Raw genomic sequence first — 23,057 nt, 5'->3', positions numbered from 1 at the left:
ACGTAGTACAAAAAATCTTACACAAAAACACGGTCATGTGAAAAACTGCAAACACTAAGTCGATGTATCTATTTATCTAGCTATCTATAGAGCGTTGTCTTTCTGTCTGTCTGTCAGTGCAGCTGCTGGATCCTTCTGCAATGTAAACTTGAGCTGAGAGTGTGATGACTTTTTCAGCTTGAGAAGATATTTTATAATGATGTGTGTGACTGGCAAAGTGCAATGAATGCGCACCATGTCATAAGAAACAATAAAATCACTATTAACACTCAGTTTATGCATACGGTTGAGTACTAAAACTCTATTACTCAAGTAAACCCATCTATTCATGAACAAAGCCTAAGACAGAGGCCCGTCTTCTCTACTCTAGCAAAGCAGCACACTGTAGACTTTATGTGGCATTCAATGCTTCCTACCCCATCCCTCACCTTCTCTCTTTTTCTTATTTTCATCTGTCTTGTCATCACTGGATTTAAAAAAAAAAAAGTAATAATAATTCTGTCCTTTCTCACTAACACAGAGAACCCAAACAAGTGACCACAGTAGTTTTCATAGATCTTCATATAGTTGGCAGAACAGTATAAGCAAACCAACTTAGGGGCCAAGAGAAACCTTTCTTTTCCTCTCTTTCCTTAATTTTCTTGGCTCAGTTGATGTATTTTGTTTTCTACTGTTACCATCCAAAATACAATATCAGACCACATTTATGATCTGGTTAAATAATACCACTGGTTTAAAGCGTTCCTGCTGCCGATATCAGAGCTGATGTCACATTCATGTGCACATCATGGATGTTAACTGCATTTTAATGCAAGCACAGTAAATGAGACTAACTTATTTGTGACAATAAGTATCTCTGAGAAGACAGCGACCAAAAGTTGGAATTCAGATATTTGCCAAATTTAAAGAGATTCATAAAACTGTCTAAAGTTATCATTAATATCTTTATACGATGTGACCAGGTTTCCATTACGTGATCTAATTTTGTGAATCGTTTTGTCATTTTCTAACTTCTTTAGTTGTCTAGCTAACAACTTGTGTGGTTTATCCCCAAATTCAAAATACTTCTGTCTTACAAAAATGAACGCTCTATTAATATTGCTAGTTAATATCTGGTTTAGTTTGTATTTTAATGCACAAATAGTGTTGTACTTATCTAAAGAGGGAGCCTTTGCATTGTTAGCGTCCAAATCATGGATTATTTTTTCTAATTTTAACTGTTCTAGTTTATTATTTTTATTCCGTGAAGCTTGATATGATATTATGGACCTAATATAAGCTTTAAACGTTTCCCATAATATGTCCGGTGAGGTCTCGGCATTATCGTTTATATCGAAGAATAAAGAGGTCTGAGAACTTATATACTGTTGAAATTTTAAATCGCTCAGTAGTTGTGGGTCGAATCTCCAATTCCTGTATGCTTTAGTGAGATTACTAAGTGCGAAGGAGCAGGTGACAGGGCAAATTTAGAAGAGGAGACAAATAATTATTTGCCACAGACAGCATTTTTGCAAAGTCAATAAAGTGTCCCTTGACTCAATAACTCACAGTCACTTCTTTAAGGTAGTCTGGGGGCTTTTACCTTAGCAGATGGTTTTGAAATATCGGATTTTACCATCATTAAACATGACACAAAATAGCGTAACAGATGAAATCTGTTTAAACAGTGTGTTCACACATATCTGCTGCTTGTCTTGGCTGGTAAAATGCACTAGAGGCACAGAGGAGCCTGCACCATGTTACAGCAACATGCCGAGACAATATTTTTTCAAACAAAGGAAAAAATTACACATCACTTTGCCAGTTTCACAAGAATGGACAAATGATTAGGCGTATGATTCACTGTCTAAGTTTACGAACTTTCCCCTGCCGTAAAAACACACACATTTTGAATTTTTAAGAGAGTCTGGAAGTTTCTCCTTTGTCTCTCTGACATTGCGTGCTGCTTTTTCCTTGTTCGCCTATGTTTGAATCTTGTCTGTGTGCTTTGAGGATGTTGTTGATGTAAGAAAAGTGTGGCGAACGCCATTACAAATGCGTATTTTTGATTTATAAATTAATGTCATCCTGAGCCAAACATAACCAGTTAGCGATAATGTCTGGTAATGCATTTCTGCTAATCAAAAAGAGCTAATAAAAACTCTACCAGCATCGCTACTGAAGCATAATGTTTAACACTCACTGGGCTTTTTGTATCTTTACCCTGGTGTGTAGCTGGAGTATAGTAATCAGCTAATATATCAAATCACTACCACATAATGTGTTTTTCATTTCACTCCTGCGAAATGTTTTCCTACGCACAACTCCTGCCTCAGTCCGCCTCAGTCCTTGGTGTTAGCCTATTTCTGAGAGCTCCGTTCAACAGCTGGTGTCTGTATTTAAAGAGTGCCACACTGGAGTGTGCAGTGTGAGAGCCATTGACACACTGATCCTCAAGAACACGAGGGGCACTCTGCTGTTTGCCCGATGCCAGACGCTCTAAACATAAACACACAAGGTTGTGGATAGAGGCAAACGAGGCTGGTTTGTATAAATAGATGCTCCTCTATACAGCACTAAACACGTAAAAACACATTACATGCTGTTGAATTGGTGGCCTTATTCCTTTATAGAAGCAGCCATATGTTTCAGTAAACCTCGTCTTTGAGCAAATTTATTATGTCACTCTCTGTACAAGATCTTTTCTAGTGTGTACGGTTAGTTTTTGAGAGGAGAGGAGAGGAGATGAGAGGCGAGGAGGAGAGGAGAGGACGAGGATAAGGGGACCATTCAGTCTGTCTGCTCCCACCGTGGGATTATAGACAGCTGTTTAATCTGACCAGCTACAGAGACAGGGCGCACACGTACACACCATGCTCTGGATTTTACTTTTAATACATTAGGAAGTCTGCAAGGTCTGCATCCCCATCTGTGGCCATCTGTGCTCCAATTGTGCTTCGCGTTGAAGGACAAAATATTTATACCAAAAGAAGTATAAAAAGAGAGCTGGGTATGGCAGGTGAAGTGGACCTGTGGTTAAGATTCAGGTTTGGACCATGCTATTTCTCCCTCACTTGCACACATCTGAGTCTACTAAGAAGGCCACTTTAGGGACAAATACATCTTTTTTTTGGTCCAAAATATCTCTGAATATTGTGCTGAAAATTCGACGGCACGATACAACCGTTACCTTCCTCTCTGAGGCTGTTTGCCTCTGTTTCTCAGACTCTCTGAACAGCTGTATCTCTCTATGTTTGACGTAATCAGGGCTAAAAGATTGCTCACCAAAGAAACAGTCCTCAGTCTGAGTTCTAAAAATGTTTTCTGTCTCCTGTTCTCTCCTTGTGCCATGATGAAACGAGATGAAAAACAATTCACTGCAAGGCACACAAAACCACAGATAACATACATATGCACAGTGCAGTGGTTTGTCTAAGTCATTTGAGGGTCTCATTATAGATTCAGAGACACATGTTTTCATTTTAGTTCCTTAAGACGAGCGCAGATAGACATATAACGACCACCGTGTAATGATAAGATATTAGAAGGTCATTCAGATGCTGGTTGTGCAGCGTGGTCTCATTTTACGCATGCATATGCCCGCGTGTTGACTGTATGTGTATCTAGGCATTTGTTCTTCCACTGGAAATGCGGCTGAAACTTATTAGCTTTAGCTAACCACTGCAGAACAGTCCCCTTAAATCCCCCCTGTCTATTCAGTCTCTCATACTCCACAGAGACTCTTGTCAGTGACCACATAGCCCTAAAATTCTCTCTCTGTCTCTCGCTCCCTCCCTCCCACTGTAATTCCCCTAGTCTCCAGGAATGCTGTTGTTTTTAATTTCTCCCAGCTGCTCTGGCTGGCTGCCCAGCCGCCTGGCTTTCCACATCTGTTCCCTATCACGCCGCTGTGGAGTCCACACAAACAGAGCCTAAGCCCCTGGCCCCCAGACCCCCACCAGGCCTTAGAATCAAAACACTGGGGATTGCAGGCCTTGCTTTTTGGACCTGGGACTAAGGGCTACAGCACCTACAGTACAATCCATTATTATAGTACCAGCACAAATATCATTCAAATAAAAAGGAAGTGTGAACATCATTAGCACACAATTAATGTCATCTTCCCAAAACCTAGAGCAAGTCAATGTATTTGTTTCTGTCTGTGTGCCTGCTTCTCCATTTTGACATTTACCTTGTTATCAGGGTGCACCGCGCCACAGGTAAGATAGGAATGTGTGTGCGTGTGTGCATAAATATTTGTGAGTCTGCACCGAGGCTGCTCCTGCAGACAGATCCCAGACTCCGCTTCATCTTGAGCTGATTTAGAGTTCAGAGGCTTTAAAGCCCTCACTAATGACAGGGTGGGAGGCAGGCCAGTGCAGTGTGTGCGCACACAAACGCGCTTGTACAGCTATCTTTATGAGGACTCACGTTAAAGTAGTGTATTCCCTGTCCCCATCGCACTAACCCTAATCTAAGCCAATTTCTAACCTTAAGTCTTAACTCTGAAGCTGCCTGTTGAAGGTAACTTCATAGCAATGTCCTCACTCCTACGGTTCAGATTACAGTTGCTCAAGAACACTCTCAAACACACACACACACACACTATAAACAGATGCACAGATGGTTTCACACGTGCTTACAAGTTTTCAAAATACGTATGCTCATGCTGTGGACACAAACATGGACATTTTGCCCTTTGTTACTTAAGAATCGCTGTGATATTACACATGTGCAGCATATGGCATAATAAACACGGTGACCAATAACAAACAGGGGAATAAGGAAGGGAGGATGGGGGAGGATGGGGGAGGATGGGGGCGGACTGGTTGTCTTCAAGCACTGACAACAGCCGGGCTGTCTTTGATCAGATTACAACAAGCAGATCATTGACAATTTCAAGCTTTTCAAAGTCGAAAAGATCTCCATTTTCTTTTAAATGATCAAACTGGGGAGGGAAGAGTAAGAATAACTACAGGACAAGCAGAAGGTGAGGACAGATCAAAGACAATTTATCCAGGACCAGAGGTGCTAAGGTTAGAAAAGCCGTATTTCTGCCTCTCAAAGCTGCAGGGATGCTGTCATACACTGCTTATATCTGTGAAAGCTGTTGATGTAATTGTATTGAAGTTCTAGCGACCATCTGTTCTCCTTTGGGAGGGCCTGGCTCCTCTCGTCGGCAGTGAAGTGGTTATGTGCAGCATATCACTGCTGCCGACGTGCTCGCAGAGAAAAAACTTCCTTTTCAGATTTTCCCAACGGCTGCTAATAAAATCCAGATGCTAGACTGTTTCTGCCTCACTCCCGCTTCCCTCACTCCTCCCTCTCTATCTTCTGTCCTTCTACATCTCCTCTTTTAGCCCCCCCCCCCCCCACCCTCTCCCCCACCCTGAGCTATCCTGTCTTCCTACATTGCTAATCATTTTTTTGCTTTTCTTTTTTTTTTTTTTTTTTAAATCTACCTGTCCTCCCTTTGCCCTGTTCTTCATTCCCTCACCACCCGTCCATCCTCACCTCCTTCTTTTCTTCAGCCACTAACTCAGAGCCATTCCTAAATAAAGGAAAGTATTTGTGACATTTGGCCGAGGCAGGCTGTGCCAAGAACAACTCCCTGGCTAGCCAGACACATCTGGAGTGTGTTAGGACTGCACTGGGCACTGGTACTGACACTGGCTATTCCACCACACACACACACACACACACACGCACACACACAGAGAAAATGGTCCCACATATAAGATCACCAAAAAAACCATAAAAATTGCTCTCCTTACATGCCAGAAGCTGCAGGCACAAATTCTCAGTTGTACTTGTTATTGTATTGCTTACACTTCCTCAGAAGCAACAGGGAAATACACAGGTTTTTATGGATAATTATGCAAGTACATGACTACACGCATGCGTTCTGTGTAGGTATGTAAACAGCATCGGAGTGCACGCATGTGTTTTGTGCTTCTGCATGTGTGCAAATGTGTGTGGGTTTGCCTGTGTGCGTGCTTGTGTGGCTCCAGGGTCCCTGTGTGAGAGGAGCTGAACACCTGAACATCAATAACTGTCATGTGAGCCACCTGGGACCCCACAGCCAGCTTGCACCATGGGCACACAGCCATCACCAGCACAGCTGCCACAGAGAGGGGAGGGGATGGGGTTATAGGAAGAGAGAGAGAGAGAGAGAGAGAAAGAGAGAAGGATTGAGAGCAGAGATGTGGGGGAGGAAGTGGGAGACAAGACAGAGTCACAGATATGAGGAAGTGACTGTGCATGTACATCTAGGAATGGACCAGCAAAGCAGGCAGGCAGACAAACAAAAGCAGAAAAATTTACATGTAGCTTCTGCCGTGCATGAAAACTCTCATTTGTTTTTGCTCATCTACATCTTTTTTTCCCTCATCCTGTCAGCCATGCACCTAATTTTGCCAGCTGAGAGCTCAGCCCCAGGCAGCCAACATCATCGGATAAGACTTTCTGTTGTCTTCACTTTTTGATGAGCCCAAAAGTGACATAATTCATCCTCGCAACGAGTGCACTCCTGTAAAATCCAGTTTTGCTGAAGCAGGAAACATTTTTTGTGCAATGTATGGAGTCATGATTGGTATCACAGTAAAGTGGAAGCGTAAACACAACATCTACCTAGGCATCTGATTTTGTTTTAGGTAACAGGATTCAGTAAATAAATTCTATTGAGAAATCACGTTACCGCCTTATCGATCATCTTGAGCATCTAGTACCGATTTCTTTAATGGCCGACCAATATCAGCTTCATATTTCACTTCAATGGGAATAAAACCAAAAGACAAAACATATTTGAAAAGAGTATGTTCACGGTGAGCGCACACCCCCGATCCAAACACCTGCAGCCTCACCCAGCACCAATTAGCTCATCAGGCTTTTAATTACTCTGTTAATTGCATACAGGCAGCGTGAAGGGCAGCCTGGGAATAGGGCAAGGGGGCCTCCTGAGGACCCAGCCTGACAAGCCTGACAAACAAAGAGGAAATTTTCTACCAACAGCAGCCACAACAGAACTACTCTGGAGCCTAGGAGGAGAAGTGAAATGGGAGAAAAATAGCTGCAAGTGCCTTATTCACAGCACTGTGATGTCACTTCCTGTTCGGATCAGAGGCTGAGACCGTGATCTGGGTGATGTGAAAGGCTGGGGCAAGCTGAGATGCAGAGAAAGAGAAGAATCTGAAGGAAGAAAGGAGCAGCACCTTGTACAAAGAGTTATGTGGACATCTGTGAGCAGCCACACCACATCTGGATTAGTTCATGATGGTCACAGGAGAGAGAGAGAGAGAGAGAGAGAGAGCGAAGGGCTGGGGTGGGTTGGTGCTGGAGGGGCGGGTGAGAGGAGCTAGCGTGGGAATGTCCCACTGTTAAGTTTCGGGCATGCAGGCTTAGTGTATTTGTGGGAGAGTTGGGCTGGAGTCTCCACAGTGACCCGTCTGTCACAGAGCTCTGCAATAACACAAACATCCTCTAAACTGTGCAAACTGGACACACACATTCACATGCAAATATGACTACAAGGCAGCTGATATGAAAACAGTCGGAGCGGCGGGGGAGGAATTCTGTATCTGCTTTCTCCTGCTGCTACAGTGGTTGGCATTTACTCTTCATCCATGTTTTACCGTATCAGAGAGGCCACCTTCGTGCCTCTCCCTCACAGCAGATGTCCCCCCTTCCATTTCTTCCAGGAGCAGTGTTTGAGGAGGTGTATCCAGGAAACAGTGGCCAGCGCTCACTTCCTGTGTGACAGGTGTGCGATGGAGGCCTGACAGCTGCTGTCCTGCTCTCTCTTTCCCTCTCTGTATTCCTCTCTCCTGTATCTCCCTCTTTCCAGCCAGCTGCAGCAGAGAGCAGTTCTGTTTGTTCTTACGTCACTGCTGCTGCCTGCTGATTTATGGAGCACAAAAGACTTAGAATTGACCCTGGCAACATGCACACACCACAGCAAATGCAGCATCGCTGTGTATCCTTTGCCATAAACTCTTTGCGTGAGTGTGTGTTAACAGAGCGCGTGAACTACGGCTGCCTATTTTTCTCCCCGTGTCTCCCCTCTCTCTTATGCTTTGTGCACCGTTAAAAACCTGACACTGAGCTGTCACTTACAGCTAAGATAGGAAAACAAACAGCAGATTAGTCATTCTCCTGCTTGATGTCTTGTATTTCATTTCATTCTGTGTTAAATGTCTGCTCTGTCACTATGGAGCTGTCAGCGCTGACAAAACTGTCTGTAGCCTGAACTGCTCTCCAGCCTGCCAGCGCTCTCATAGCTCTTCATTTGCCCCGCGGGCACAGTAACAAAAGCTCCTGACATTAGCCAGGCATGGGGAGGGTGTTCTGTATTATCCTGGAGGACCCCATAGGTTTCACACACAGACACGCAAGAAACAAGAATGCAGCAGAGGAGGTGGGGGCGGGGGTGGGGGGTGGGGGGGGGGGAGAGACATTCATGTGACAGGTTAGAGGGAAGCTTTGACAGTTTCTCCATTTAGCCTACAGCCAGCTCATGCTGGAAGCTGCAGAAATAAATACCAGCAAGTCCTCTGGGACGCAGGCCGACTACAGGACGCCGCCACAAAAACAGAGCGACTGGCTAAAGAAGGAGAGTGCCCGCTGTGCCAATAACATGGTGATTATGTGAGCTAATTGGGAAATTAAGATGACCTGATGCCGCGCGATGGTCAAGGTGGAGGGAAAACTGCCACTGTAAGGGAACTGTGTAAATTTATGTAAATTTAAACAAAACATCTGCATTCTTACACTGGTATAATCTTCCTAGGGAGAGATGACAGGAAACAAAATCTATATAGTTTATATTAGTGCATGCTTACTAAGTTACAGTTTTTTAGGAAAAAATAAAGCCTAATCCAGGGAAGATAATCTCAGTATATGTCACAAAATTATCCACCCGTATGTCTCCTTATGCTTTGTTCTTCTCTGTTATTACAAGTGCAACTCGTTCATATTACGTAAAAAGAGAGACGCTGTGGAATCAATCATAGTTTCAGGGGAGAAAGTGATATGAGTGAAAACATTACCAGGTGATTATCAGTTCATTTAATGCATAACATTATTTATTATGAGATGAAATTCTGCCACAGACTCAAAAATAATCTTTAAACCTTTTAAAAGATCTTTTCACCAGGTCCAGCTCACCACATCAGAAACTTTGTGGTCCTACAAAGCGTCTTTATGTTTTCTCATATCACATTTATTTCTTTACCTGAAGGTCTCTGGGGGAACTTATAGATTTCCCCACAAAGACATAACATAGTTTTCAGAAATCTTACAGATGGGCTGATTTCTGTTGGAAGCAATAATTGAAATATCAAACACAACCTCTACACCCTGCAGACGTGACTGCGCCGCTCCTCAAAGTCACCACTACTCTTTGACATATCAAGGAAATCTCTAACCTTCCTCTCTCTACACTTCAAATATATCTGTTTTCTGAAAGGTTGAAATATCAATTTCCAAGTGAAATTAGAACTTTACACGGGCAACACTTTTATCTGAAGGGGCACAGTTTCTCTATTCCTGTGTGTGCGTGTGTGGAGAGACAGACATGCACAGGAAGGAAGGCTGAAGTCGAGATTAAGGTCTGTACAACTAGCTGGTAACACACTCAGTGGCTCAGCCTCCTATTTGAAGAGGGACGGAACCATCTGTGTGGCACAGGATCTGTTTCCAGGAGATAACGACATTTTTAATTTCACAAATACTGTAAGGGGAGAGAGAGAGCGCAAATGTGAGAGACATGCCTTCCTTCCCAATCTCTGTCTGCACGGTCGCCCCGTTGCAGCACTTCCCCAGACGTCCAGAGAGGACGTGTTTTCGAGTGGAGGCCTTAATAACTTCAGTCTGTGTTCCTTTGCGCTTGTTTATCCCACGCCTGTGATAAAGGGCTCGATGTGGGGCAGAAGGAAAGGGAGGGATTCATTATATCATGTAGCGGTGGCGATTTGCACTTCCCATTTTCTCTGCCGGCCTGTTCGCTTGGCGTGATTAAAACACAGCTCGGTGCTACTGTAGATTAGCCCAGCTGTATCCTGTGACAGAGTCTGATCTGAGCACATTTCCTACAATGAAGTAGAAAGGGTGGGAGGTGACAAGATGTAGCAGTGGGAATGGGACGAGGAAAAGAAAGGGGTCAAAAGAAGGTCAGAGGTGAGTGACCAGGCGAGGAAGTAAAAAAAGGTGAGGAGGGATAGCGGGAGGTGAAATAGGCACAAGATAAGGAAGGGAGGAGGAGGAAGGTTGTTCTTCTTGGCTGTAGCTGTCAGCATTCCAGCTACATACTGTGGTGACACTGGTTTGAACCTGCATTCACAACCGGGTGTTTATGTGAGCTACAAATGCGCCTCGTTTGAAAAATGCATAATTGAGGGTGCAATTTGTGGATGCTTTATATGTTGATGAATTTTTGAAGAGTCAATTCAACAAATAATTTTCAGAAATGCTTAACTATAAAGGGTGAGTTTTCAACCGTGAATGTTCCAGATAAAGTAATTCAAGCATCTCACCTGCTGTGAGAAAGCTGGAGAAAAGACACCTGATAATTCCAGTGAAAACAGTGTTATTACTAGATATGCCTGTGTGTGTGCTGTGGCGCTTAAGAATATGAGTGGATATGCGCACATTTGGGAGAAAGCAAAAGGAAAAGAGAGAAAGAGTGATATTTCAAACACACAATTGGGGTTTTACTTGGCCTCCACCCACCGCTCTGCTCCCACGCTGTGGCGTCAGCAGGCCAGCCATCCAGCGAGTGTGTTTCTCATTCCATCAGATGTTGGGAAGCTGCTCGCTTCTTGACTCTAGTCTCTGACATTCTCCATCTCCCCAGAGAGGCTGGGCAGCCTTGTCACAGTAATGTCAAACACATGTGGAGCAGACCAGAGAACGGCCGACCAAAAACACACACACACACACACAAAAGACGGAGGACTGAGCAGCAGGCATCCAGAACCACGCTGGTTTACCCCAGTGTGCATCAGGATAAACAGCACCGACACTATAGAGATGCTGCACCTCATCATTTGCTCACATAAATTTACACAAAAAGCACAAATTTGCATATCGCTCTCACTGATCTCACTTCAACTGTGTAATAAGCACACTGTTCCTCTGCTGTGAGCAACAGTTCTGCAAAGAACTGCCAGAGAGCAAAAGTCAACTAAGCTGGATGTTTCTCTACATCACAGATGTACAGTATAACTCCCCTGTTAGTCTGAACACACGCAAATATACACTGAGGGCTGCAACAACTGGAACCAACAACTAGTGACTGGCTTCTGTACAATTTGCAGTTTTAGAGTTACTGAAACCATAAGTGCTGTTTTTTTCTCTTTATCTATTAAGGCATAATCTTCTCAAATTAAAGGCAAGGCCATGTGACTTCCTACAGTCAGCTAATCAGAGCAACTAGTATGACAAAGAAGAAGACAATCAGGGGAGTGTACATACGTCAAACAACACAAATATGAACTACTTCAACTTATATTCACCATAAACTTTGCTGCTATAGTGTTTGATATAGAATAGTGTGTTATTCATATAAGGTTTGCTTCTTAATTAATTAGATATAGTACACACAGCTCCTCCGTTTAATGAGGAAATCACTCACACATAAACCCATCAAAACATCTTCAAAACTGGGATTGCGGGGTTTTTTTTTCTTTTTGTACCACTGACTAAACTTTGCAGAAAAGAGAAGAAAAAAATGAAAGATTATCTTCTCAAACCGCCTCGTCTTGTTTATTTCTTCTTCTCTTTGCCGAATAGCGATTTTCCTTTTCAACACACTGTGTTTGAAATTTCCCAGCTACAGCATGAAGAAGAGGGTTTCTATAAATGTTTGTTGACTAGAGAAAGATATGTAAACACACACAAACGCAGGTTTTATATCTTTGGCCTGTGTCAGCCGCTTGACTTGTCTTGTTTGTGATGGCCCAGGTGTCTGTGTTGTGCTGACCACCTGACCGGCTCGCTGTGTGCTTGCAGCTCCCGCCCACCCAGGGCCATCTGCTCCACTCATTAATTAGGAGGCAGCCAGTTTCACCTGCACTGCCTGCATTTAGATCCCAATAATTAACGTGCGGACACACACAAACACACACAGACACATACTCAACAAGCCCACACGCCCATATAACAAACACATAAGCTGAGGCATCAAGTCAAAGTATAAGCGAGAGCCTTTTCTCTGTTAGACACCGAAGGCTTCTATCATCTCCATTTCTGCTGTTGAATGCCTGATATGTAACTCACTGATAAACTAATGAGGTATAACAAACAAAAGAGAAAGCCATCTTGAAGTGAATGGAAGTGAAGTACACTGGCATGTGGTTTCGCTTGATGCCTTTTCTTCTGAGTAAAAGTGGTCCTATTACTCAAAACCTGTGGTTGTTTCCCTCTGTATATATAAAACAGCAGACATCCTATCCGTGCACCTGTAGTAGATGGGAACTGAACAAACACTCTGCAGGCTCGGGTCATAATGAATGGCCAGCCTTTTAAGAGAGCTACTTAATGATGAAGTGGGGACATCTGCCCTAGCAGGCAGCAGGCCCTCCTGGTCTGAGGGATTGGGCGGCCGGCACTGGGAAGGAGAGAGGACGAGATGCTCTCTTGGTGGTGATGGAAGTATAATGTGCGGTGAGGCAGGGTGTCTGCACTGCGGTTTCACCTCTGCAACCTCCCATCTATTGTTCAAGACTATTATCAACTGTTCAATTATTCAGATGATATTTACCAGGGCCAATTACACGGGGCCACATCCTGCAGAGAAAATGGCCGGAGTGTTTTACTGTTGCACTTGCATGCGGAAGAGTGCGCTGCTGAGGCTGTTCAAGTGGGGCTCAGAAACCTTTGGCTGGACTTGTTTTCTTCGCTGGGAGTGTCTCCACACTCACAAGAGTTATTATGAGCCGTCCAGTTCTTTATAACCCACTTCTCTAGTGCCTCCACAGGATGGTATCACCGCAGTGACACGTAAAAGGTTATCCCTCAAAGCTGTTCAAATCTTAACATAAACAAACACTCGTGACACCATACCTTGCACTACACTGTTTTGGGGCACCGAGCAGTTCAGCTAAGGGTAAATGCCTAAATGTATCCCTTCACACCCATTGCCTTCATCCAGACCAAAATCACAGAGACCAAAGATTTTGTGTCACCACTTTGTCTCAGCATCACTTTGATGTGTAGCACAGACTCATGTGGCGAACAACTCATGACCTCCCCTTGCTCTGTCTTTCACTGTCTCTGTCTTTTTATGTCTAATCTCAGCTCTAAAGAATTAAAAGTACAGGAAAAGAGGAAAGTTCATATAGCACTACTGATATTAATAACAACAATAATATTAATAGAGTCCCTTTTTCCTGCCCCCGTAACTGTCTCTTGTTACCAGTGTTATTCAATTCAATTATATTTACAAGGCAACATCCTACAGTGACCCAGCAGTAACCATCTAAAGACATCATAACAGGCAAAAAAAGGCAAAAGCAAAAGTTATCCAGTATCCTGATCTTCACCTTCACGGAGCAATAAAACATTGAATGCTAACCATAATGTGAAAGTTTACACTTGAAATATTTTAGTATTTTAAGCTTTTCCATTTAAAACATCGAAAGAGCAATTAAAAATAATGCATGCCAATAAAAATAATAATAGACATATTTTTTTAAAGGCGTTTTGCCGTAGTTTCACTCAAAACTGACTTTTGCAGGTTGTACTTACTTTATGAAGGTCGAGGTCAAGCTGAGGTAACAGTAGCGGAGATAATCCACACCAAATAGTTTCTAAAACCGATTTTTATATGTCATCTCAATCCTCATCATTTGAAAATAATAATAATAATAAAGCTTTGTCGCGGTCTTATTCCTTATTTTTCTGTCTTTGAAATATTGAGAGGAAAGAGCGAGAGTCTAGCAGGAAAAAACAGACGGTTTAACTTTCCTTTGGGTGTTCAGTAGGGGGTCTTGACTTTCCAGGTTTAATAAATTATGAGGTATTTCACTTCTCAGTTATATCGAAAAACGTATAAATAAAATCAAAGCCAGAGCTCTTGGATCTTTAAGCAGATTGATGTCTTTGGTTTTTGCAGTCTGAGTTGTTGTTTTTGTTTTTTTCTTTTAAAGCAAAAATCAGAACTTGTCCCAGGCATGTAAATCCGCACTCTTGCTCATTTTAACCATCCCAGATCGAAGAAGGAAAAACACAGCCGAGTTTCACCTGCAAAAAACCCCAAATATATCTATCTATCTATCTTTTTTTTTTTTTTAAAGCAAACAAAACTATTAACCTGTCGCTACTGCAGAAATCATCGCATCCCGCAGGCAAAAAAACGAAATTATAAAGATGCGGATCCTCTGTTCGGCAGGGTGCGTCTATTATTCCTCCTGTTACAACTTTAAAACCCTCCTTTTTTAACTTCACAGTTAAGCCACAGTCCGTGGTGTCAGGAGCGAGTCCTTGTACATCCGACGAAACGAAGTGACCTTCTTCTCTTTCTGTCTCTTTTAAAAATGTTTAAGCACACAGTCACCCTACAGCCCGTGGACAGGCTGCTCCACCACCACGCTTCTCAGTACGGCACTTCTCCTCCGACGCGCTGTCTTTCAGTGTTGTGGTCTTTAAAGAAAAAAACAGAGGAACGCAAAAAAAAAAAAAAAAAAAGCTTCACTTCCAAAAAAGAAAATCACATTCGGCTGAGCAGATCTGACGGTTTATTTTCCTGTGGATTCACAATTTGGGATTTGCTTGTTTTGTCTTCTTCACTGATGAGTGGAGCTGGCGGGGCCACTGTGCGCAGTAACCGCGGCTCTCTCCTCCTCCTCCTCTCTCTCTCTGTCCTCGCTGTAGCCTTCTGTCTGCGTTTAAACACCATCTGGAGCTCCTAACCTCTCTCTCTCCCTCCCTCTCTCTCTCTCTCCCTCTCTCTCTCGGGTACCATCATAGGCGAGAGCTGGCAGCTATTGTGCAGGAATCCTTTCTAAATTGAAAAAGATCCAAAATTGCACATTGTAAACCCCGCATTTGTCCAAAGTTATTGAAATTATGCGATTTAACCAGTAAAACCTTGCTAAAAAAACACGTCTGCAGTTCTCCAATAAAATGCAGGCAAAAATTAATAATAATAAGCTGGATGAAGATGTATCGTAATGACATTATATGGCTGTATGGTTTGTAATATATAGCCTATCCTTTCCTACCTATATATTTTTTTAGAAGTTTTTTTTTAGAAGCTAAACAGCTCGAATCCAAAAGCACTGAGACTGAGTGGAATACAACTCTTTTACCGTCCCGCTGTCTGCCCGTGGGGGCCGCTGTTTCCTCATATCAGGACGACGGGGACGACAAGGAAGGCAGACTATATTTACTTTAACACTTGGGGGGAAAACCACAAGCTTTCTGAGAGCTGAATGAATGCAAAAGAATGCGTCTGTCGGCATGTGACCATACGCCAATAAACGCAACGCGTCTCGTAAAAGTGACAGTTTCCCTTTATGTTCAAGTGTTGTCCTTAATAGTCAAGTCAGTGGACTGTTGTAAAGAAGGATAGCAGGACGATTCGTCTTGTAAAAGAGCTCTATAAATGTGCCCCATATCTTCCCACCCATATACTTGTTTCAACTGCGATCACACGTGGCAACATTAGTATTCCCACTTTGCAATGGATTCACGATTGATGACTGCTTCAACCTTTAATCCTTCTCATTTGATGTAACATCTGTCCGAGGATGACGAATGACAATTCAAAAAATAACAATTCTTTTAAATGGACTAATCTGTCTTTTTTTTTAAATTTATTAATCAATTCATTAGCACGTCAATAAAATTTCAGCAGTTTAAACGGTGAAAAATGTCCATCGGAAGTTTTCAGAAGCAAGAAGATGTTCTGCTCTCCGGATCAGCAATCCCAAACTTTTTCATTTATTTATTTAGAAAACGCAGTTTTGTTTTTAGGTTTCTTTTAAATCTGAAAACAATAATATTAAGTACCCATAAATATATAAAGTAATATGAATGCATTGTCCTAAATAGATAAACAAATACACTGGATAGGCAGACAGAGATCCACAAAGAGCGACAGCGAAAAAGACAGGTACTGTACATCTGCCTCCTCTATAGTGAGAATCCTCCACCTGTCCACACTGGTCTGTTAGTCCCTTTGCCCCACCCACCTGCCCTCTCTCCCTCCAACAGACACACATAGCCATGGAAGGGGACAGAAGACAAAGCTGACACCCTTCTGACCCCTTCTGCGTCGACAGAACAAACAGAACCAGCTTGTAAAGTACACACAAACAGCTGCTGTGCCCTGACTCCAGTCTCACCAGCCTTCGCCAGCACTGAACGCAAATGCTGCCGTCGTATGGAGACTTCTGAAAAAGCCCTCCACTACTGATTAAATAATGTGAGCAAGTGCGCAGGGGGGGAAGCCCCGTTCCTCTCTGACTGGAACAGTTCCCTGCACGGCTGATGAGAGGCAATAACTTCAGGTAACGTCAGCACCAGGTGCCAATGTTCTTTTTTTTCTTCAAGCCACAATATCTGATCAAGCTGTTGCTGCAAATGTGATCAAACAAACAAAAGGAGGAGAAATACACCGCAACATTACACACATAAACTGATGCACGGGACATTACAAGGGTGAATCTCTCACAGACTGGGTAGCTAGCGCGAAACTTCAGAGTTTTGGCCCTAAAGCAGCTCTGTATACATGCATGTTGCAGTGTGTGTGTGCGCCATTTGTGACTTGTTTGCTCTCTGTGCAGAATACTGAGAGATATGTGTGTCTCTGTGTGGCCCTGAGTGACAGAAAGGTAGGCGATGGGGGTTGCATCCAAAGAAAGGATTCCTGTCAAGGTGACAGCTCAGAGATTGACAGGATGCTATTCTCTTCGGGAACAGCGTCAGTCAACCTGTCAGCCTCCCTGTACGACAGCCTCTCACTCCTCTTAATTTGGCCTTTTGTTGAGCGGTCACCGGGTTAGCTCTGACACTCCATGTGGCCAGCCCGATAAACTGCACAATGAAACACACTCACGCAAGGTGGGAACTCGCCTCGATGAACTCTCTGTGGCATAATACTGCGACTGGAAGTCCCTTTGATGGCATTAATGACAAAAACAGCTTTGTCTTCCCCGCCTTTTCACTCTCTATCTCCCTGTCACACCACAAACACCCCCACCCTCCACCTCCCTCCAACCATTGCTCTGGATTCTATTATGTTGGCAGCATCTTCTGGGTAGTTGAGCACAAACTGAGACAGAAGAACTCAGTTTGGTCATTGTGCTGCTTTGGAAATGACTATTTCTGTTTGTGTGTGTCAGACTAAAAGCAAGCAAGAAAGAGAGAAGTTTTGCAGCATTTCCTCCTCTTGCACATTGTAAATCCTTTCCTATAGTGGCAGTCACAGGCTAGTGTGTTGAAAGGAGATAAGGCCCTGAGCCGGCTGAAAGGAACGCTAGACCCATTGTGTCCCTGCGCTCTTCTCCCTTCTGCTATCCTTTTCTCTGTCGTACGCGTTCAACAGACCACACGTTCGTGGAGCTACCATTAATGTCACCAGTGTAGGCTCCAGGCAGACGTGAAGAAGGAAAGAGCACATTTTGATCAAAAGAAGGGAGGGGGGGGGAGTTAACTGCACCGAGTTATGCTGTTTGATAGAAACGATTAGAATCATACCGAGCCTCCTCTCCTCTGAGTCACATGCATCGTTTGTAAATATGACTCGTGTACTTTAAACTCTATTTTCTTTGATAAAGCACTTAACAGGATGTTTATCTCTCACTTTGTATTCCAGCATCTTAAATGTGTGCAGGTCCTCCAGCTGCTCCGTCATATTATGAAAGAGAGAGTCTTCCTGTAATATGGCGTGGTGTAACGGATCATTGACCCACCCACTCAAGCACACACGGCGGAATGCTGCTTTTACAAATTGCACCCATAGACCCCCTGACATTTTGTTTGCAATCAAGCAGGAAAGTATCGCCTGTTTGAATCATCCAGACATGATGGGAATCGTAAATTCAATCCATGCTCTTGGACCAAGTACTTCATTTCCAGTATTGTCATCTTCAACTAATAAGAGTATTATCTATTACTGCATTACTGTAGATGCTCCAGCATATGCAATAAAGCTGATTAATTACCCACTCTATGTGCTTTGGTTAAATTCTGTATTTCAGATGGTTAAATTTGGCACGAGTATCGCAGGGATGTGTTTCATTCATAGTGTTACAACCAAATATGGCTTCAGAGGACTTACATGCTGGCATGAAGTTTTCTTTAACCAGAGTGCTAGGCTATGTGTACACGTGGTCATATCTGACCAAGAGAAGTGCAAACTTACAAAAGAGGAAGTGACATCTGATCAAATCAAGTGTTGACTCAAGAGCAGGATATGCAGCCTGAGCGAGGCGAGGGGGGACGGACAACGGCCAGTAAAATGTCCGCAGGCAGGTGAACGCGTCCCATACATTCACATGAAAAAGTCAGCGCTAAGTATGTCTGTGTTTCCCAAGAGACAATATGTGTGTGTGTGTGTTTGTGTGGAAGCAGACAGTTGGTGGTGCTGGCACTGGAGATAGTGAGTAGAGGGGGATGAGGCGCTGTATCAAGTTGTGAACATCTGTTCCTCATAGAAACCACAAAGCTGGTACTGAGGAAATAAAGAGGATAACTGCTCTACTGCTCTCTCTCTCTTTCACAGACACACACAAACACACACTCATCTCACTTTTTTCCACTCCTTGTTTACTCAGTACTTTTACCTCTTCTTGCATCACTATCAGCATCCATGTTTTTCCAACATTTTTGATCATCCATTCCATATTTATTTGCTCATATCTCTGCTGGAAATCCAGTGATGTAATCATTAAGCAACGGATAAGTGCACACAGCCGATGGTATATTTTTATGTAGATGAAGTTTCAAAATACTATTACAAAATATGTCCCGTTGTTCTAGATGCGATAACAATTAGGTAAGCTGGACTTCTAAGAAAGAGTGACATGGCGAAACCGCAAGACCAAGCATTTACAAAGAAGGAGGACAAAAGATAAACTGATCCACAGACTTAAAACTAAACAAAAGCACATATGGTGGATTTTCCAATCCTCTAAGTCAAAACTGTAAATGGATAGTTAATTAAGCTTTAGTCAATACCTAGTTTGCTTTTGACAATCAATAAGCTTATTATTAAAGCCTCTAGTCACCCGTAGCCTCGTGCAGTCCTCAGAGATTTTGGTCCAGATTGTCATAACACGGTTGCTGCAGATTTATCAGCTTGACATACACGATGAGTCTCCCGCTCCACTACACCCTAACAGTGCTCTGTTGGACTGAGATCTGGTGACTGTGGAGGCCAGTTGAGTACAGTGAACTCATGTTCAAGAAACCAGTTTGAGATGATTTGAGTTTTGTAACCCAGTGGATTATCCCGCTGGAAGCAGCCGTCAAAAGATGGGTACACTGTGGTCATAAAAGGCTAGACATGGCCAGCAGCAGTATTCATTTAAGCTGTGAAGCTGAGTTTAATAGTGGTCATTTGATATTAAGCAGAGATGCTCTGCATGCCTTTGCTGTAACGAGTAGTTATTTGAACTACTGTTGTCTTTCTCTGGGCTCAAAACCGAGGTTAAATCCCAGGAGAACAAGAATTTGTGAAATCCTCAGACCAGCCCATCTGGCAGAAACAACAATTCCCTGTTCCAAGTCATTTAAATCATTTTTCTTTCCCTATTATGATGCTCGGTTTGAACTTTAGCAGGTTATCTAGACCATTTCCACAAACCTAGATGCACTGAGTTTCTACCATATGATTGACTGATTATATTTACACTTTACAGAGAAGCAGAACAGGTGTAACTAATGAAATAGCCGGTGGGTGTACACATAGTATTTATTACCGTGCAAAAATTTTTATAAACATCAGCTGCAACTTAACAAACACGTGGCGGCTCACACATGATTTATAATACAGTTATTAGTAAATTCTATTAATGAGTATTTCAGTGTTGACAGTGACAGTAAAACGTTTTAATTAACTATTTAAAATGACTATTATGAAGCGTAATCAAAAAGCTTTATTTAGAGTCTATGTTAGATGACTAATTGTGCAAACAGGTCTTTGGCAAGCTGGATAACAAAGAAAGCATCAAAGTTATGTGCTTATGTACTTATACGAAACTTATTACTGGTGAGATGCCTGTTTTTGTCAAAGAAAATTGTAAAGAATAGCCTCTTCATAGCTATAGTGGATTAGAGTTGGCACAAAATTACAAAGTCTATGATACAGCAGACATGAGCCAAGGCTTTGTTAGGGATTCTCTGCACCTTTTCCATCAAAGACCCTTGATTTAGTCCTTGCTGCTTTTCTTCTTCCTCTCTCCATCTCTCTCACTGCCTTACTGGCTCTATCTGGGCCTGCTGCGAGGTTGTGCGAGCGCTGGGTGGCAGTTCCTTATTGTACAGTGTCTATATGAGTGTGCGTCTGTGTGTATGTGTGAGTCTGTATGCTGTGTGCGACTGATAAGACCCAGGGAGAAGAGCCAGCATGCCGACATATTCTTGCCACCGCGGTTATCGCCTGTCGCAGCTGTGCCTGAGCTCTGCGACATCTGCTCCCTCACAGGAAGCCTATGCTGTGGCTCACAACACCTCTCCCTCAGACACACACACACACACACGCACACACACACACACACACACACACACACACACACACACACACACACACACACACACACATATGTACATGCATGAACACATACTTTACTCCCGCTTCTCCATACAGTGAGAACATATTACCGGACTGTACCCCCCCCCCCACCACACACACACGCACACACAGTTACATCAGGTAAACTACATGAGACAAAGAGCTGTGTTTATAGTTCTCAATGGCACATTTTGTTTTGCTCAGTCTATACATGTGTGCATGTGTGTGTGTGATGAATGGGCTGGAGCACCAACGCTGGAGTTCTACTGGGTTTTTATCACTGAATTACAGGGGGGGATGCTTATGACTAAGCCTAATTATAGAGGCCTTATCGCTGCAACGTTCACAAAGCTCATTACTGCCAAGAGACGGTATGCGCTGCAGGTAATTCACCACGTTGGGTATTAGTCCTCGCACTGGCTTACCGTTTCTACATATTTAGAGTCTATAAAATTAGGCTTTTAATGTCTGATTCTTAATGCATCTCTCTCTTCAAACCCTTCGCTGATTTAAGTGAAGGTTTTCATTTTTATACCTAAAGGCAGTGTTTTCACTTCTTTATGAATCAATTACATTTTTTTTCTCTTTTTACTTTTTTTTAACCTCACATGTCTTTTCATGTATTCCTCAGCTGTCTGCTCTCTTAAACCTGTCCATCTGTCATTCACCAGTTTTGACCTTCATGTGTATTATGAAACCATTAAAGCTCAACAGTGAAACTCCAGAATCTGGTTCTGTTCCTTTTAGCTGCTTGGGGAAGCCCAGAGGAAGACACCCCCGGCTCACCCACCCAACCACCAAAAGCTCTAAAAACCTCTTTCCTTTTCCTTTCCAGCGCCCACAGGATAAATGTGCTCCACTGGGCTTGGTAACAACAAGGGCAAGTCTATTTAATCTAGACTGGTAATATGAAGAAATTGGGGGTGGGGGGGGGAAGCACGCAGACAAAAAACAAAGCGTTAAGAGAGCAATTTAATACCACTTTTATTTGTTATATAACAGGCCAAAAAAAGCCATGTTTTGATGCCCTTCTAGCCTTGAATCCTTTTGCTTCAGTCATCAAATAGCAAGATGAAGAAACCTCACATAACCCCACATAGCATGTAGCACAAAGTCAACACAAACTGATTATACGTTAATCACTTGAACTTAATGAGCAGATCAGACCGCTGCGGGACCTTCCGTCACTCATCGCGATTAACACGATGCCAAAAGACCTTCATAAAACAGGTCCTGTAAGATGACAAGCTCATACCTTCACTATATCTGTAACGGCTGCTGGCCACCAGGTTGTGATCGAGGCTTCCGGGCTGGAGTATGTGGGTAGCGAATTTATCCCTCAGCTCGCGGTGGCTGATAAGTGTGACGGTAGGGACACGTGGAGCAAACGCTGGAACAGCTCTCAGGTCAGCCCTCTTCTGGCGCTCCAAATGGACCTCAGCAGACATGTTCAGACTTTCCTGTTTATTTGAGAGGTGAGAGGCTTGGAGCAAAAGGGACATGCTCTTTGAAACTCTCTGGCGCACACTGGCAGCTTGGAAGGTTCAACCGTGGAAGCAGCAACAGCACACTTAACACTAAAAGTTAGTATTACCTCCAAAGGCTTTCCTGCTGAATGTTCTCGTTCAGTTTCACTTGAGGATTTCCATGTGTTTCTTTACAATTTCTAGTTTTGCCTTTGAGGGCCCGGTGGATCATTCTGTGACCCGCTGAGCTGTTGTACACATACACGGACTTAGCTTCACTTAAGGCTCCAAAAATTGAAATAGACAGTAACAGCCAGCCTTTCCATATATTCCTTTCATTCCTTCAGTGAATAAGTTTATCCTGGTTGAAGTATTCCTGGAATCTTCTGGTGTTTTTTCCTTTGCCTTTTGCCTGCGTGCAGGAAAGAGAAATAGATTGTAGTTGTATTCTGTTTTCTCACAAGTAAGTCTTTGTCCTTAACCGCTGTTCCCTTTAACATGGCACATCTTGCATGTAAATCCCCATTTCTTTCTTCTTCTTGGTTCACCCGATCCTCTCAGTCGCTCTTCTCTTCTCCCCAGCAGAGTGTGTGGGAGTTAATCAAGAGTGTGTGTGTGAGTGTCAAAGGCAGGTCAGCTTGTCTTGTGGCTCTGGCTGAGGGGTTGTGCTCTCATCTGAACCCTCCTCCTCCTGCCTGCCACAACAGCTCAAAAGAGAAGTGAGTGCTTGGATGTCACACTATCTGTGTGTGTGGTTATTTTTTCTGTCTTGAGGCTAACACCCCTGGGGAGGCCAGGCAGCAGTGCTGCTTGCGGTGATAGCTGCAGACAGCAGCACGCAGCAGGACCTGGGCCTCAGTCTGGGCTTCCTCTGTCAG

The 23,057-nt window shown here is 43.3% G+C and overlaps 1 protein-coding gene across 6 annotated transcripts in view; it reads right to left on the bottom strand.

Annotated features, from left to right (window-relative positions):
* Positions 1-22,759, bottom strand: part of cbfa2t3 (CBFA2/RUNX1 partner transcriptional co-repressor 3) — a 41,852-nt gene extending 19,093 nt beyond the window's left edge. For 2 of the 6 annotated variants that reach the window (XM_006780293.3, XM_087839549.1), the window contains exon 1: positions 21,969-22,757. In XM_006780293.3, the coding sequence (XP_006780356.1) occupies positions 21,969-22,215 (247 nt within the window). In that variant the 5' untranslated portion in view covers positions 22,216-22,757. Of the gene's footprint in view, positions 1-13,722; positions 14,865-21,968 lie in introns of those variants that run through there. The other 4 variants (XM_006780296.3, XM_006780291.3, XM_087839550.1 and 1 more) reach the window with 4 other exon arrangements.
* Between the last annotated feature and the right edge of the window lie 298 nt (positions 22,760-23,057).

Source organism: Neolamprologus brichardi, chromosome 1 (genome assembly GCF_056152115.1).
Source record: "Neolamprologus brichardi isolate AB-2024 chromosome 1, ASM5615211v1, whole genome shotgun sequence".
In the NCBI taxonomy this organism is placed as follows: domain Eukaryota; kingdom Metazoa; phylum Chordata; class Actinopteri; order Cichliformes; family Cichlidae; genus Neolamprologus; species Neolamprologus brichardi.
Note: the sequence above shows the minus strand (reverse complement) of the source record. Positions and strands in the feature narration are given on the sequence as shown.